General features: G+C 43.6%; 1 protein-coding gene across 8 annotated transcripts in view; it reads left to right on the forward strand.

The window, feature by feature from the left end:
• STXBP5L (syntaxin binding protein 5L) overlaps window positions 1–16,522 on the forward strand; it is a 508,429-nt gene that overhangs the window by 367,617 nt on the left and 124,290 nt on the right. For 4 of the 8 annotated variants that reach the window (XM_077479605.1, XM_077479606.1, XM_077479608.1 and 1 more), the window contains exon 19: window positions 12,977–13,048. The exons of the other annotated variants lie outside the window; for them this stretch is intronic. In XM_077479605.1, coding sequence (XP_077335731.1) covers window positions 12,977–13,048 — 72 coding nt within the window. The remainder of the gene's footprint in view (window positions 1–12,976; window positions 13,049–16,522) is intronic. 8 annotated transcript variants of the gene reach the window in all.

Genomic DNA, 16,522 nt, shown 5'->3' on the forward strand with positions numbered 1-16,522 from the left:
GCCGGCTTTTAGAGTATTTTGGAAGGTGGCTTTTGTCGCTTTTTGGCAGCCGGTTGATCATTGAAACCAAATGTCATTTTTTTTTAAATAGCATGCAGAATGGATTTTCAAGAATTTACAATTTTGTAAGTACTTCTTCAGTATTCAACAAGCCTTTCCTAAACATTCACATATCGGGGTTTTTATATGTATAGAAAAAAAATCACCACGCAGATGTCTTAAAGTGGAACTTTACCCATAACAACAAAAAAATAATGTTCTTTAGCAAGGAACATATATTCCACCCCCAACATAAGTGTGTGCTGTAAATTGCTTCCAGTATTGTTCCTATTTCTTCTTGCTGGAGGCTGCCATTTTGCTGATGCCCAAAACCCACCAATTTAACGGTTTAAAAAAAAAACGTTGCTGGGATTTCTAACTGTCACATTTGCTTGTGTCCTCAAGCAAACTGTCAAACCAAATCTGACATATTCCATACAAAAAACAAAAAATGGTCTGGGCAAAATTATTGGCACCCTCATTTTAATCTGAAATCAATGGCTTCCTGTAACCATCAATGAGCTTCTTATACCTCTCTACTGGAATTTTGGAGCACTCTTCTTTCGCCAACTGCCCCAGGTCTCTCAAATTGGAAAGGTTCCTTTTCCCAACTGATGTTTTGAGAGCTCGCCACAGGAGCTCTATGGGATTCAGATCTGGACTCATTGCTGGCCAGCTCGGTACTCTCCCAGTGCTTTGTCTTAAACCATTTCTGGGTGCTTTTTTTTTATGTGTGCTTTGGTTCATTGTCCTGCGGTAAGACCCATGACCTCTGACGGAGAGATCCAACTTTCTGACACAGGGCCCTACATTGCACCTCAGAATTCTTTGGTAGTCTTCAGATTTCAGAATGCCATGCACACGGTCAAGGCATCCAGTGCCTGAAGCAGCAAAGCAACCCCCCAAAACTTCAGTGATCCTCCACCATGTGTGACTGTAGGGACGGCGATGTACGTCAGCAGAATGGCACAGGCACGGGCAGGCATATTGGCGTACAGGTACGTCCAATCTTTAATGCCGCCCTGCCATCGCGAGCGCGCTGCCGGTGGCGCGCTCGCATGCCGGTCGGGACCCCCGTGAGTCCAGTCGTGGGTCCCGTGGACTCGATCGCCGTGGGCATACCCGCAATCATCTCACGGGGCGGCTGAACAAGGAAATGCAGTTGTAAACAGCATTTCCCCGTTCTGCCTAGCAACTAGTGACGCTGATCTCTGCTCCATGTGATTGGAGCAGAGATCATTGTTCACTAAATTAAAGCCCAGCCCCCAACAGTTAGTAACACACCCCTAGGAACACTTAACTCCTACACTGCCACCCACTGGTTAACCCCTTCACTGCCAGTGTCATTTACACAGGAATCACTGCATTTATTTAACAGTGATTGCTGTATAAATGACAATGGTCCCAAAAATGTGTCAAAAATGTCCGATGTGTCCGCCATAATGTCGCAGTCACAATAACAATCGCTGATCGCCGCCATTACTAGTAAAAAAATATATATTAATAAAAATTCCATAAAAATATCCCCTATTTTGTAAACGCTATAACTTTTGCGCAAACCAATCAATAATCGCTTATTGCGATTTTTTTTTTTTTTTTTTTTTTTTACCAAAAATATGTAGAAAAATACGTATCGGCCTAAACTGAGGGAAAAAAACGTTTTTTTATATATTTTTGGGGAATATTTATTATTATAATACATTATTTTATATTTTATATATTTATTATAACAAAAAGTAAAAAATAATGTGTTTTTTTTTTCAAAATTGTCGCTTTATTTTTGTTTATAGCGCAAAAAATTTAAACCGCAGGGGTGATCAAATACCACCAAAAGAAAGCTCTATTTGTGGGAAAAAAAGGACGTCAATTTTGTTTGGGAGCCACGTCGCAAGACCGCGCAACTGTCAGTTAAAGCGACGCAGCGCCGAATCGCAAAAAGGGATCTGGTCTTTGACCAGCAAAATGGTCCGGGGCTGAAATGGTTAAAGACCTCTTTTCTTTTTCTGAAAACAGCAGAATTATGGGCTTTACCAAAAAAAAAAAAACTGTCATTTTGCGATATGTCTCCTCCCCCCAGTTAGTCCCAACCCCCCCCACAGTTAAAAACACACACAAGGGAACACATTTAAGCCTTTGATCATTTGCTACTGTTAACCCCTTCACTGCCAGTGATATTTATACAGTAATCAGTGCTTTTTTTTATAGCACCGATTACTGTATAAATATCAATGGTCCCAAAAAAAAACGCATTTTGTTTGGTCTGTCCACAGCACATTCTCCCAAAAGAATTTTGGCCTCGGGTAAGTTTTGGTCAACTCCAATCTGGCTTTTTTTTATGTCTGCAGTGGGATCCTCCTGGGTCTCCTACCTCCTTCAGATGGCGACCTATATTGCGAGCAGACACAGTTATACCTTGTGCCTGAAGGCTTGAATTTGTCTGGAAGTTGATCGAGGTTCTTTGTCCACCATTCGAACAATCCTTCGTTGCAATCTTTGATCAATTGTACTCTTTCGTCCACGTCCAGAGAGATTAATTACAGTGCCATGGGCTCTAGACTTCCTAACGATGTTGTGCACAGTAGACACAGGAACATTAACCACTTGCATGCTGATATATGTCGGCAGTGGTGGGCAAATGGGCGTACCTGTATGTCTCCTTTAGTTGGCAGGGCTAGCGGGCGCGCGCCGCGTACAGCGTGACTGTGCCTGCTGGACCCACGGACTCGATGTCCGCCGGTCTCCCGGCGATCGTGTCACGGAACGGGGAGATGCCTATGTAAACAAGGCATTTCCCCCGTTTTACCTTGTGTCGTGACAGAGATCACTGCTCCCTGTGATCGGGAGCAGTGACCGCTGCCATGTGAGTGGTAGCCCATCCCCCCCACAGTTAAGCCTTATACACACGATCGGACTTTGTACAAACTTTCCCGTGGATTTTTGTACAAAGGGCGTCGGCCGTGAACTTGTATTGCATACACACGGCAGGACTTTTTCAGCCAACTTTCACCAAATCATGTGGGTTTTTCTGCTCTTTACCGCCACCTTTGGTCAACTTCTGTATTGTTGTCTGATCTTTTGCATTGGTTCTGAGCATGGCGTGTTTGTACTTTGTACAAAAGTCCGATGGTTTTCTGTACACACGATCGGACTTTGCTCCATTGGACTTTTGTTGGCAGAAAGTTTGTCCGTTCGCACAGCCAACAAAAGTCAGATGAAAACCGAAAAAAGTTTGTCCGAGCGTACACACGGGTCGGATGTTGCTCCAAAACAGCTAATTTGCATGTTTGTTGTCAAAAAGTCCGATCGTGTGTACGGGCCTTTAGACTCACTCCCTAGGACACACTTAACCCCTTCATCGTCCCCATAGTTTTTAACCCCTTCCCTGCCAGTGTCATTTACACAGTAATCGGTGCATTTTTATAGCACTGATTGCTGTATAAATGACAGTGGTCCCAAAATAGTGTCAAAAGTGTCCGATGTGTCCGCCATAATGTCTCAGTCACAATAAAAAAAAAAATCGCAGATCGCCGCCATCACTAATTAAAAAAAAAAATTATAATAAAAAATGCCATAAATCTAGCCCCTATTTTGTAGACACTATAACTTTTGCGCAAACCAATCAATATATGCTTATTGCGATTTTATTTTTATTTAATTTTTTTTAACAAAAATATGTAGAAGAATACATGTCGGCCTAAACTGAGGAAAAAAAATTGATTTTTTTTTATATATTTTTGGGGGATATTTATTATAGCAAAAAGTAAAAAATATTGAATTTTTTTAAAAATTGTCGCTCTATTTTTGTTTATAGCGCAAAAAATAGAAACCTCAGAGGTGATCAAATACTACCAAAAGAAAGCTCTATTTGTGGGGAAAAAAAGGACACCAATCTTGTTTGGGAGCCACGTCGCACGACCGCGCAATTGTCAGTTAAAGCGACGCAGTCCCCGAATCGCAAAAAGGGGCTTGGTCCTTTGGCTGCAAATTGGTCCGGGGCTTAAGTGGTTAATGCATCCTTGCATTAAGGTGAAAGAACACCTGGCAGTGACCGGCCCTCCAGACCCCCAGTTTACTTACCTGAGCCCTGGCGGAGATTAGAGCTGCACGATTCTGGCCAAAATAAGAATCACGATTTTTTTGCTTAGAATAAAAAGATCACCATTCTCGCGACATAAAATCTTTCACATTATACAAAAAAAATTGGGTTAACTTTTCCAGTTATTTTTTTATTTTTTTTATTTATTAAAGTATTTTTTTTTTTTTTTTTTAAATTGCATTTGAAAGACTGCTGCTCAAATACAGTGTGACATAAAATATTGCAACAATCACCATTTTATTCTCTAGGGTCTCTACTAAAAAAAAAATATATGTATAATATTTGGGGGTAATTTTCTAGCAAAAAAATAATAATTTTTTTACTTGAAACCAACAAATGTCAGAAAAAGGTTTAGTGTTTAATTGGTTAAACTTTCTTCATTTACACACCAAAGTCTATTCCAGGGATAAGCAATTCCCGGACCTCCAGCTGTTGCAAAACTACAAGTCCCATCATGCCTCTGCCTCTGGGTGTCATGCTTGTGGCTCTCAGAGTCTTGCTATGCCTCATGGGAATTGTAGTTCTGCAACCGCTGGACGTCCGCTAATTGCATATCCCTGGTCTATTCCATTGACAAATTGTTACAATGTTTATACTTAAAGTTCCACTGCTAAAGAATGTTGTGATTCTTGGCAGACTGCCCAGATTTTTTTTCTACCTTTCTTTTGAGGGCTGTGCCTTCAGCGGAGCAAAGAAAATTATTTTGCATAGACAGAATCCTGAAACACTTTTGTCAAGATCGCAACAGGGAAAAAATAAATCGCGATAGCGATTCTTGACGATTAATCGTGCAGCTCTAGCAGAGACGCGCTCTCTCTCTCCTCTCCCTCTCCCTCTCCCTCTCCCTCTCCCTCTCCCTCTCCCTCTCTCTCTCTCTCTCTCTCTCTCTCTCTCTCTCTCTCTCTCTCTCTCCCTCTCTCTGCCTGGGGGTTCTCAGCTCTTGATTGGATAGATTGATAGCAGCGCAGCCATTGACTCCGGCTGCTGTCAATCAAATCCAATGACGCGGCACCGGGGGAAGGCGGGGCCGAGTCCGGCATTCTGCGTCTATGGACGCAAATGCTGGACTCTGGAGCGTGCCCGCGAGGTAACACCCCCACCAGGAAAGCACTTTTTCTAGGGGGTTATACGGGAGGAGCTACCAGCCGAGGGACCCCAGAAGAGGAGGTTCGGGGCCACTCTCTGCAAAACGAACTGCACAGTGGAGGTAAGTATAACATGTTTTTTTTTTTGTTTTGTTTTTAACTCGAAGCTTTACAATCACTTTAAGCGGTTAAGCAGTTAGAAGAGAATGGATGAAACCACCCGGCAATAGGGCAATGCCCATCATCGTATTGTTCTGGTATTTGCACATATTTCCATGTAAACACTCGGATGAATGCCTCTTGTTAATCTGCGTTGAACCAGGAGGAGTCGTATCCCGCAGCACAGTGAAGGCTCGGGCTTCCTCCAGCAGAATAGGCCATAAATCTCTCTGGGTTTTCTGTTAATCGGACTCTTAGGTCTTGCTGCGCTCAGCCCAGAGCCATCTTCCTGACACGTGAACTGAAAAACGCATGAATCCTATCAGGTCAGAGGTGCCTGGCTCCGAGCCGCGGGCAACCTTTCCACTGTCTCTGGCTGTGAAAGAGAAAATAAAATAAAAAAACAGAACGAGAAAAAAAAAAAAAAAAACAATCAGAATGAGGATGAATTCTTCAATCATGGTCCTGTGCTTATGCGACTTCCAGTCAGATCTGCTTCATGTCATGGACAGAAGAGGCTGCAGGACGCAAGATTCTCTGCAGGCTGATTAGATCTGTCTAGGAAAATTCAGCTTTAATTAGAGGCCAGGAAACGCAGCCCAGATAATGTAGAACATTTCAGGAAGCCAGCATTGTACTTCCCAGATCTGTACCATTGTGTATTTTTTTTTTTTTTGCTGCACTTTACAGAAAGCAGACAACGGTTCTTCTGGCTCCTGTAGTGGCGATCAGCCTTGAGGCCCCGGGAGCCAAGCACAGGAGAAGCAAAGTATTGTCTTTTCTATATTTATTACAGGTACTTGTATAGCGCCGTCCATTTACACAGTGCTTTACATATAAAGTATCTCACAAAAGTGAGTACACCCTTCACATTTTTTGTAAATCTTTTTTCTTCTATCTTTTCATGTGACAACACTGAAAAGATAGAACACACTGTTATGCAAGCTGTACACTCACTACTTTACATTGTAGCAAAGTGTAATTTCTTCAGTGTTCATAAGCACTTGTACACACGGTCGGAGATTGCGACGGAATGTGTCCTATCGGACCGTTTTGTCGGATATTCCGACTGTGTGTGGTCTGCATCGGACTGTTTCCGTCGGAATATCCGACGGACCAAGTTTTCCAACTTGCCGGTAAAATTTTCCCACAAAATGCTCCTATCGGACATACTCCGATCGTGTGTAGCCTACTCCGACGGACAAAGTGCCACGCGTGCTCAGATCAAATTCCTAGAACAAAGCTATTGGCTACTAGCCTGAACGTAGTCCCGTCTAACGAAATAACGTCATCACGTTATGTACAATCGGATTTTCCGTCAACTTAGCCCTTCTACACACGATCGGAGCGTTTTGTCGGATATTCCGACTGTGTGTGGTATGCATCGGACTGTTTCCGTCGGAATATCCGTCGGACCAACTTTTCCAACTTGCCGGAAATATTTTCCGACAAAATGCTCCGATCGGACATACTCCGATCATGTGTAGAGAATTCCGATCGGACAAAGTGCCACGCATGCTCAGATCAAATTCCTACATCAAAGCTGTTGGCTACTAGCCTGAATCGTAACGAAATTACGTCATCACGTTCTGAAAGATCGGATTTTCCGACAACTTTGTCCGACCGTGTGTATGCAACAGTTTTGGACAAGATCCGTCGGACAAAACGCGACGGACAAAATCCGACGGATTTGGTTGTCGGAATCTCCGACCGTGTGTACAAGGGGCTTTGTCCGACCGTGTGTATGCAACATCACTTCCGGATCTCTTCCGGAATTAATCCGTCGGAATTACTCTGACGGATTTGGTAGTCGGAATCTCCGACCATGTGTAGAAGGGCTTAGACAATTTTGTATCGCCTCAGAGTGGTACTGTCTGGTCTATTTCTTCAGTGTTGCCACATGAAAAGGTATAATAAAATATTTACAAAAATGTCAGGGTTGTACTCACTTTTGTGAGATACTGTAGGTTCGTTCTTAAAAGAGATGTATGGGGGGGGGGAAAAAACTTGTTGTTGTTGAGTCATACATACGTAGGTGGATGCAGCATCAGTCCGGTGCTGCGTCTGTCCCCTGCCAGCTCTAAGCCCTTGTACACACGGTCGGACATTCTGCCAACCAAATCCGTTGGATTTTGTCCGGCGGATTTTACACACGGTCAGACAAAGTTGTCGGAAAATCCGATTGTACATAACGTGATGACGTTATTTCGTTAGAATGGGACTACGTTCAGGCTAGTAGCCAATAGCTTTGGTCTAGGAATTTGATCTGAGCATGCGTGGCACTTTGTCCGTCGGAGTAGGCTACACATGATCGGAGTATGTCCGATCGGAGCATTTTGTCTGAAAATTTTACGGACAAGTTGGAAAACTTGGTCCGTCGGATACTCCGACGGAAACAGTCCGATGTAGACCACACACAGTCGGATTATCCGACAAAACGGTCCGATAGCACACATTCCGTCGGAATATCCGACCGTGTGTACAAGGGCTAACACTAAGAACCGAGTGATCAAACACAGCCGATCAATCTGTTCTCACAGCTGCGTAAGCAGTTTTATTACAGTTTTAAAGAAATACAAAGTCCTGCAAATGCAGGTAGTGCAGTAGTATCCCAAGTCATAATACTATACAATACAGCAACTGCAACAGAATGTCAAAATATAATAAGCATTAGTTATTTATGGCGAGCCAAGCCTTTTCAAATGGTGTCAGTGAATTCCTTAAAGCTAATAGTTTTTCAGGGGAGTAATGTGGATTATACAATTGGCATAACTTCTGTCAGGTTTGGCGCCATCCAATGTCTCGTTATGACAAGTCTATAAACAAGTAGTATAGTGGATACCACCTTCTGGAACTGGGGGGGGGGGGAATTCATCATTGCCTATGTTCAAAATAACTAGGGCTGGTTTGGGGTAAGAATTCCTGTGACACTGGAGAGAAGATGGAACATGCTCCTCCAGAAGCTTAAGTTCTTACATGTCCAAAATATGTGTAGTAAGTTGCCAGTTTGGCAACAGCCACAGCAGCAATGGGGAGATCCTGACCGAGAGAATTGGGCTATGTGAAGGGGAGTGTGAGGTACCATCTGGTCTCTATTTTTTCGTGTCAACTCCCAGTGGGATATATTGTAGGAGTAGCGACCAAGAAGTATTTTGAAAAGCAATTGGATTTTCCAGTGGGTTGGGTATCCAATTTCAAAACCATGAGCGTTAATATGGAATACTCCCGTCTTTGTGACTTTAACATCCTTCACTCTTCTGCGAAGACTTTTCACAAGACTTTGGAGTGTCTGCGGGAATTTTTACCCATTTGTGAGGTCGGGTACTGATGTTGGATAAGAAGACTTGACTCGCAAGTTCTAATTCAGTGTTTCTCAACCAGGGTTCCGTGGGAACCCTATGGTTCCTCCAGAGGTTGCTAGGGGTTCCTTCAGCATTGGTAATTTCTGCCTCTCAGATAAGTTCCCAGTGACACCATTGATCTTTTTAGCTATCTGTAAGCCCTTGTACACACGGTCAGAGATTCCGACAGAATGTTTCCTATCGGACCGTTTTGTCGGATATTCCGACTGTGTGTGGTCTCCGTCCGGTTGTTTCCGTCGGAAGATCCGACGGACCAACTTTTCCAACTTGCCGGTAAAATTTGCAGACAAAATGCTCCTATCGGACATACTCCGATCATGTGTAGCCTTCTCCGACGGACAAAGTGCCACGCATGCTCAGATCAAATTCCTAGACCAAAGCTATTGGCTACTAGCCTGAATGTAGTCCCGTCGTAACGAAATAACGTCATCACGTTATGTACAATCGGATTTTCGGACAACTTTGTCCGATCGTGTGTATGCAACATCACTTCCGGACCTCTTCCGGAATTAATCAGTTCGGAATTACTCAGACGGATTTGGTTGTCGGAATCTCCGACCGTGTGTACAAGGGCTTAGGAGGTAATTCTTCCCAATGACCACAAGTGTAAGGACCATTCTTCCCACTGACCATCACACTAATGTATCATGAGTTGTAGATTTCTAATTTTTAGCAGGGGGTTCCCTGGGATCGGGGAACTATTTTAAGGGTTCCTCCATGTTGAGAAGGTTGAGAAAAGCTGTTCTAATTCATCCCAAAGGGTAATCTGTAGGGATAAATTCAAGGCTCTGTACAGGACACTCCAGTTCCTCAACACCAAACTGGTCAAACCATGACTTTGGTAACCATGGTAAAGTCATACTAGAGCAGGACCGTCCCACAAAATTGTCACCACAAGACTTGTTAGGAACAAATCCCAACATTTATATCTTCGCAGGTAGCACAGACACCTGAATCCAATCTGCATGACATGTGTCAAGACACCTATTGACTGCTAAGTAATTGTTCTTTAGAATACTGGTGGCATAGACATCCATGCTTCAGTCATCCAAGCGTACATGTGTGTCCCTGGCCGCACTCTGTAGATGACCTCCTTTGACCAGGAATGTGAGATGATGTAAAGATATGATTGGATCTCCTGGAGATGACTTCACTCATATTGGTGCAGTCGGTGGTTCAATGGTTCTTTTTACAGCTTGCCTGCATTACATGTTTCTACTTCATGTTTATGTATATTTATTTTGTCTTTGGGAAGATCAGTGTGGATTTAATGTGATGGCCGAGCATGAATAGCTAAAAATTAAAAAGAAACTGTTCTCAATGAAAAAAATATGTTAAAATACACTTCTTAACTATTAATATAGCCTAGTAAGGCACAGGCCATTTATTTATAACAGAAGTGGCTTGGTCACGCATTATACTAAAGGAAGGCTGTACTGGCTGACAACCATTGGCTGCCATAAATTACCTCTTGAAAATGCCTCCTGCTTGCCTAAAATTTAAAAAATATATAAAATTTGGCTGGACATACACTTTAGTGGTAAGAAAGCTTGCAGTACTGACTTTATCTCCTTCAGGTTCCAATAAGCCAGTCATAGCTGGTTCGAATCTCGGCCGGTTAAGTAGGGACCAGCATGTATTGGCAGGCTGAACGGACCCAAGTTGATTGATCGATCAATTTGGGTACAACCACCCTGTTGGTTTTTAAATACTATTTTTTATATATATATATATATATATATATATATATATATATATATATATATTATATATAGTAATAGTATAATATTATACTATTAGAGCTGCTAGCAGTAGTCAATGTGTTCTCCCGGCAGGGAGATGGTTCCCCCTTGCCCCCTCAATGGGAGAACACAATGGCTCCGCGGGAGAGATTCAAACGATTTTCGCTCCGTCTGTGGCCGGCTTTGTAGTGCAGATATGTGATTGAAACTTCTCAAAATAGCTATGACAGATGATGGCCCAGGCTGACAACCTTGCGGTCTGGGATCTTCCCTGAAGCGATGTGGAAAACTATTTGCGGGGGAATGACAGGCTGAGCTGCAAAGAGTAAAGCCTCGTAGACACGCTAATGCCGCATACACACGATCGGAATTATGGTCGGAAAAAAGGGTCTGATGGTTTTCCCGATGGAATTCCGCTCAAGCTGTCTTGCCTACACACGGTCACACCAATTTACGATCGTTTAGAACGTGGTAAGGTACAACACATACAATGGGACTAGAAAAAGGAAGTTTAATACCCAGTAGCCAATAGTTTCCGTCTCGTAGTTGAATCTGAGCATGCGTAAGTTTTTGCACGTTGGAATTGCATACACACGATTGGAATTTCTGATAGAAAGTTTTTCCGTTGGGAAAATTGAGAACATGCTCTCAAATTTTTGCTGGCAGGAATTCGGCCAGCTAAATTCCGATGGAGCCTATATGCGGTCGCATTTTTCCGATGAAAAGCTATCATCGGTCTTTTTCTGGCCGAAATTTCGATCGTGTGTACGCGGCATTCGATTTTTCGGACGACCGAACGTCCGATTTTTGTGTCTCATGTCGAAAGTGAAGAGGTTACTCGCAGTACGGAATTTTTGTACGACGTAACACGTTGAATAGTTTTTTTGTGTATTCTTTCGTTACTGAGCATGTGCAGTCTTGCTCTTCTGGATTTTTTTTTCATACGAAAACCGTACTAATGAAACGAAAATCGGACGTTCACATTCCGATAAAAATGTTATAGTCTGCACATCCAGCTTTTGAAATCAACTGCCGAAAAAAAAAAAAAAAGCGAAATCGGCTGACGAAAAAAACAGAAAAATCGGCTGTCAAAAAAAAATAAAAGCGAAATCAGCTGACGGGGAAAAAAAAAGCACGAAATCGGCTGTCGAAAAGCACCGTACCAACGATCCAAAAATCGGCAGACAGCTCGTTGTACAAATTTTTCCATCTGATTTTCGTATCGTGTGTACGGGACTTTAGGCTGGATTCACACCTATGGCATTTTTAGTGCTTTTTGCATTTTGCAGATTTGCACTACAGAACGTGTCCCATAGGAAACCATGTTATATGGACTGTAGTGCAAACCTGTCAAATGCAAAAAGCACTAAAATTGAATAGGTGTGAATCCAGCCTTAGACTTGAACGGATTTAGTGCTTCAGCTGTGGATTTTGAGGATTAATCGATCCACAGTGCCTGCAGCTGCAGAGTTCAGTTTAGTGTAGAGTTTATTTATTGTTCATTAAGCATATGAAAATACTTAAATTGCCACAGCTTGGCCAAATGTTCACACTGGAGGACTCTTCTTAGTTTTGGGGGGGCTTCACTGGAGAGATCTCACTGTCCTCCTTCCTGTTTTATTTTCATGTGCTTGTATCAGCCTTTAGGCGTTCCCACTACTTCTTCTGTTGCAGGCCCCCTAATGTAAGATAAATTATACATCCAATAGGAAGTGTGTGACATCCTAATAATGGCCACAGCAGGTGAGCTGACCCTGCAACCCAAGCACAAACACCTCATCACTGGAGACCAGTAGAGACATAAGGTTATTTACAGTAATGCCGCGTACACACGATCGGAAGTTCTGATGGTTTTCCCCGTCGGTAACGCTCAAGCTGTCTTGCCTACACACGGTCACACCAAATTCCGACCAACGAGAACACGGGGACGTACAACACGTCCTAGAAATAGGAAGTTCAATACCCAGTATCCAATAGCTTCCGTCTCGTAGTTGAATCTGAGCATGCGTGAGTATTTGCGCGTCGGAATTGCATACATACGATCGGAATTTCCATCAGGAAAATTGAGAACATGCTATCAAATTTTTACTGGCGGGAATTCGGCCAGCTAAATTTCCGATGGAGCCTACACACGGTCTCATTTTCCGATGAAAAAGCATCGGTCTGCCCGAAAATTCCGATCGTGTGTACGCGGCATTACTCTTTGGCATCTACCGAGAATTGGAATAAATGTTTGGCCAGAGTGACCCTTTCATGGGGTTGTTTTTGTCATTGAATGCATGATGATTCACTTGCAACTTCAACTGTCCGACTGTTGGCATCCACACTGTTGTTCCTCAAAGATCTGTTACCTGATGGTTGTCATGCTGGTGGTGGGTGGTCACCTCGGCCCGCTATGAACGTCACGTTCTTTCACCGTAGACCTTTTGTTTTTCTTTCTTCCCTCTGCCTGCTGCTGCTGCTGATCTGCTGATGTTCTGGCATGCTCCACAGACAACTTTTGCATGCGTGGCCTGTCTAATTTTTACCCAGATTTAACGAAACGGATCCGAACTTCCTATCAGAGTAAGTTCTCAGGCGGCAGAGCTTGGTGCTTGTGTTTTCCTTATATCTTTTTTCTCAAACACATTTCTCCTGCATGGGTTCTTCTTTTGTCGGCTTATGGAACGTATGGAGCTCAGCTGGCAGTCTGCTGGCTTGTTGTTGTTTTGTTGTTGTTTTGTGAACGTTGTACTAGACTGCACAGTGATGCCACAACAGAAATGTGTCTGCCGTATTTAGCAGGATAATTATGTGTATACAGTGTGACCTGTTTGTGACTTGTTTTATGGGTGATGTCTGTGCTGATATAAACGTTGTACTTTGTATACAAGTCTCGTATCGTCCTTTGTGATCTGACCTTATCACCTATTCTGTCCCACCCCTTCTCTTCCTGCAAGACGGTCTCCCGTCAAACGTTTTAAAGTACCGTATTTATCGGCGTATAACACGCACCCCAAGTTTAGGAGGGAATTTTAAGGAAAAAAACTTTTAGGAGGGAAATTTAATGAAAAAAAACTTACATTTAAATGCCTATCAATGCAGCCTTATCAGTGTTATTTGCAGCCTTGTCATGCAGCCTGTCCGTCATTGCAGCCTTGTCATGCAGCCTGTCCGTCATTGCAGCCTTGTCATGCAGCCTGTCCGTCATTGCAGCCTTGTCATGCAGCCTGTCCGTCATTGCAGCCTTGTCATGCAGCCTGTCCGTCATTGCAGCCTTGTCATGCAGCCTGTGCGTCATTGCAGCTTTGTCATGCAGCCTGTGCGTCATTGCAGCCTTGTCATGCAGCCTGTCCGTCATTGCAACCTGTCCGTCATTGCAGCCTTGTCATGCAGCCTGTGCATCATTGCAGCCTTGTCATGCAGCCTGTGCATCATTGCAGCTTTGTCATGCAGCCTATCCGTCATTGCAGCCTTGTCATGCAGCCTGTCCATCATTGCAGCCTTGTCATGCAGTCTGCCCATCATTGCAGCCTTGTCATGCAGCCTGCCCATCATTGCAGCCTTGTCATGCAGCCTGCCCATCATTGCAACCTTGTCATGCAGCCTGCCCATCATTGCAGCCTTGTCATGCAGCCTGCCCATCATTGCAGCCTTGTCATGCAGCCTGCCCATCATTGCAGCCTTGTCATGCAGCCTGTCCATCATTGCAGCCTTGTAATGCAGCCTTGTGCATCATTGTCCCCTTGTCAGTGTTCATTTCCGATTTTAAAAATGGCTCCGCCGAGATGTCCTGTGTATCTCAGCAGCGCCCAGTAGTTCTCGGCCGCCTTCGGCCCTTCTCGCGGTTTTCGGCTGATCTCGGTGGCTTTCGGCCAACCTTCAGCAGTTCTCGGCGGCTTTCGGCCGTTCTCATCAGCTTTCGCCCGCTCTCAGCCTTTCTCGTGGTTTTAGGCCGCCGAGAAAGGCCGAAAGCGGGCAAAAGCCGCCGAGTACGGCCAAAAGCTGATGAGAACGGCCGAAAGCCGCGAGAAGGGCCGAAGGCGGCTAAAAGCCGCCCAGGGCTCAAGAATCGCACAAAAAACGCGGGGGATCGGCGTATAACACGCACCGGCGATTTTCCCCTGATTTTAAGGGGAAAAAAGTGTGTGTTATACGCCGATAAATACGGTATATCTAAAAGCCAAAACTGATTATTTTGGATACAGTAAGGGATGCCTAGTACACACTAATGCCGCGTATACACGATCGGACATTCCGACAACAAAATCCATGGTTTTTTTTTTCCCCCGACGGATGTTGGCTCAAACTTGTCTTGCATACACACGGTCACACAAATGTTGTCGGAAATTCCGAACGTCAAGAACGCGGTGACGTACTACGAGCCGAGAAAATTTAAAGTTCAATAGCCAGTGCAGCTCTTCTGATGATTCCGAGCAAGCCTAGAACTTCGTGCTTCGGGAATTGTGTACACGCGATCGGAAATTTCCGTTGTCGGAAAATTTGAGATCTAGATGTCGGAAATTCCGATGGAAAATGATGGAGCCAACACACGGACAGAATTTCCAACAACAAGCTCCCATCGAATATTTTCTGTCGGAAAATCCGACCGCGTGTACGGGGCATAACAGATTTTTTTTTATTTCAACCCAGTGGGGAGGGAGGCAAGCTCTGGGGTAGATCCTGTTCTAACTGTCCATCGTTGTCATGATACCGCAGGTTCTCAACTGTCCATAGTCTAGTCCACATAGGGAAAACATTCCTGTTTTAGGATGGAAAACCTTATTTGTACAAGAAGTAATGGGTATATTTACAATGGTGCCAACATCCCTTGGACTATCCACAATACAACATCTTGGAAAATATGGGACTTTTCATGGCAGATACCTTGTTACATTTGATCACCAAATCTTTATACATTCTCCATGTTCCCACATCAATGTCAATATACCTAGATTCCAATATAATAGTTGGCCATGTGAGAAGAGCTCAACGCGTTTCAAAGAATCCTCATCAGGGTCTGCAATGAAGATCTATCGCTCTCTCTCTCTCTCTCTCTCTCTCTCTGTTTTATAATAAATATATATATATATATATATATATATATATATATATATATATATAATATTATGCAGACACGCACATATACACCATATTGTCAAATGTATTGAGATGCCTGCCTTTACTCACACATGAACTTTTATGGCATCCCAGATCTGTACTATTGTGTATTTTTTTGTGCTGCACTTTACACAGGGCCGTCTTTAATATTGATTGGACCCTGGGCAAAAATTTTCTTGCCCCCCCCCCATGCAATTTCACTCTCCACCTGCTCTGAGACACACAATAAATAGCAGCTAGAGTCAAAATCAGTTTACTGTATCAGATCAGGCAGACATTTTGATTGTTTTTCAGCAGTTACAGCATTTCATTACTGCTTACTGGCTGGTTGCTAGAGGTTACAGCACACATTATGGCTCACTGATTGGTTGCTAGAGGTTACAGCACATCATCACCTCACTGCAGGGGACCATGATATTCATATGAATGCTGCCTTTATTTACATATCAATGCCATATTATTTTAAAGATACACACCCCACAAGCCCTTTACCTAGTGTATCGTCACAGCGCTACAGATGACCCAAATTTTACACCTTAGCTGCCACTTACCATAAACTATCAAATATATAAAGGTGCATACAAAACTAGTGTTAAAATTCCAAATGACTAATTGGTTGCACGTGGCGCTATTACCTGTGTACCTTTCAGTAAACGCGTCTGCGTTGGGAGAAGCAGTGTACGTCCAGGGTTGTCTGTACTCCTCCTGTCCTTTGTATATGGGCGGTGTGGTGGGTGTTCCTCAGTCAGTGCTGTGTACAGTCACAGGTTCTCTGCTTCTGAGCAGGTCCCATGGTACTCCGTTTCTGGGTCTTGTGTCCTGAGGTTGTGGCAGCATTTTACTGTCCTAAGTGAAAAAGGAATTCCAGAAAAATTCATTCCAAAGCTTGGGGAAGGTATATATATATATACAATGAAGTGCGTAAGTGGAGAAGATCAA

Source organism: Lithobates pipiens, unplaced genomic scaffold, assembly GCF_037356315.1.
Source record: "Lithobates pipiens isolate NorthernLeopardFrog02 unplaced genomic scaffold, aLitPip1_a1.2 Scaffold_16, whole genome shotgun sequence".
Lineage (NCBI taxonomy): Eukaryota > Metazoa > Chordata > Amphibia > Anura > Ranidae > Lithobates > Lithobates pipiens.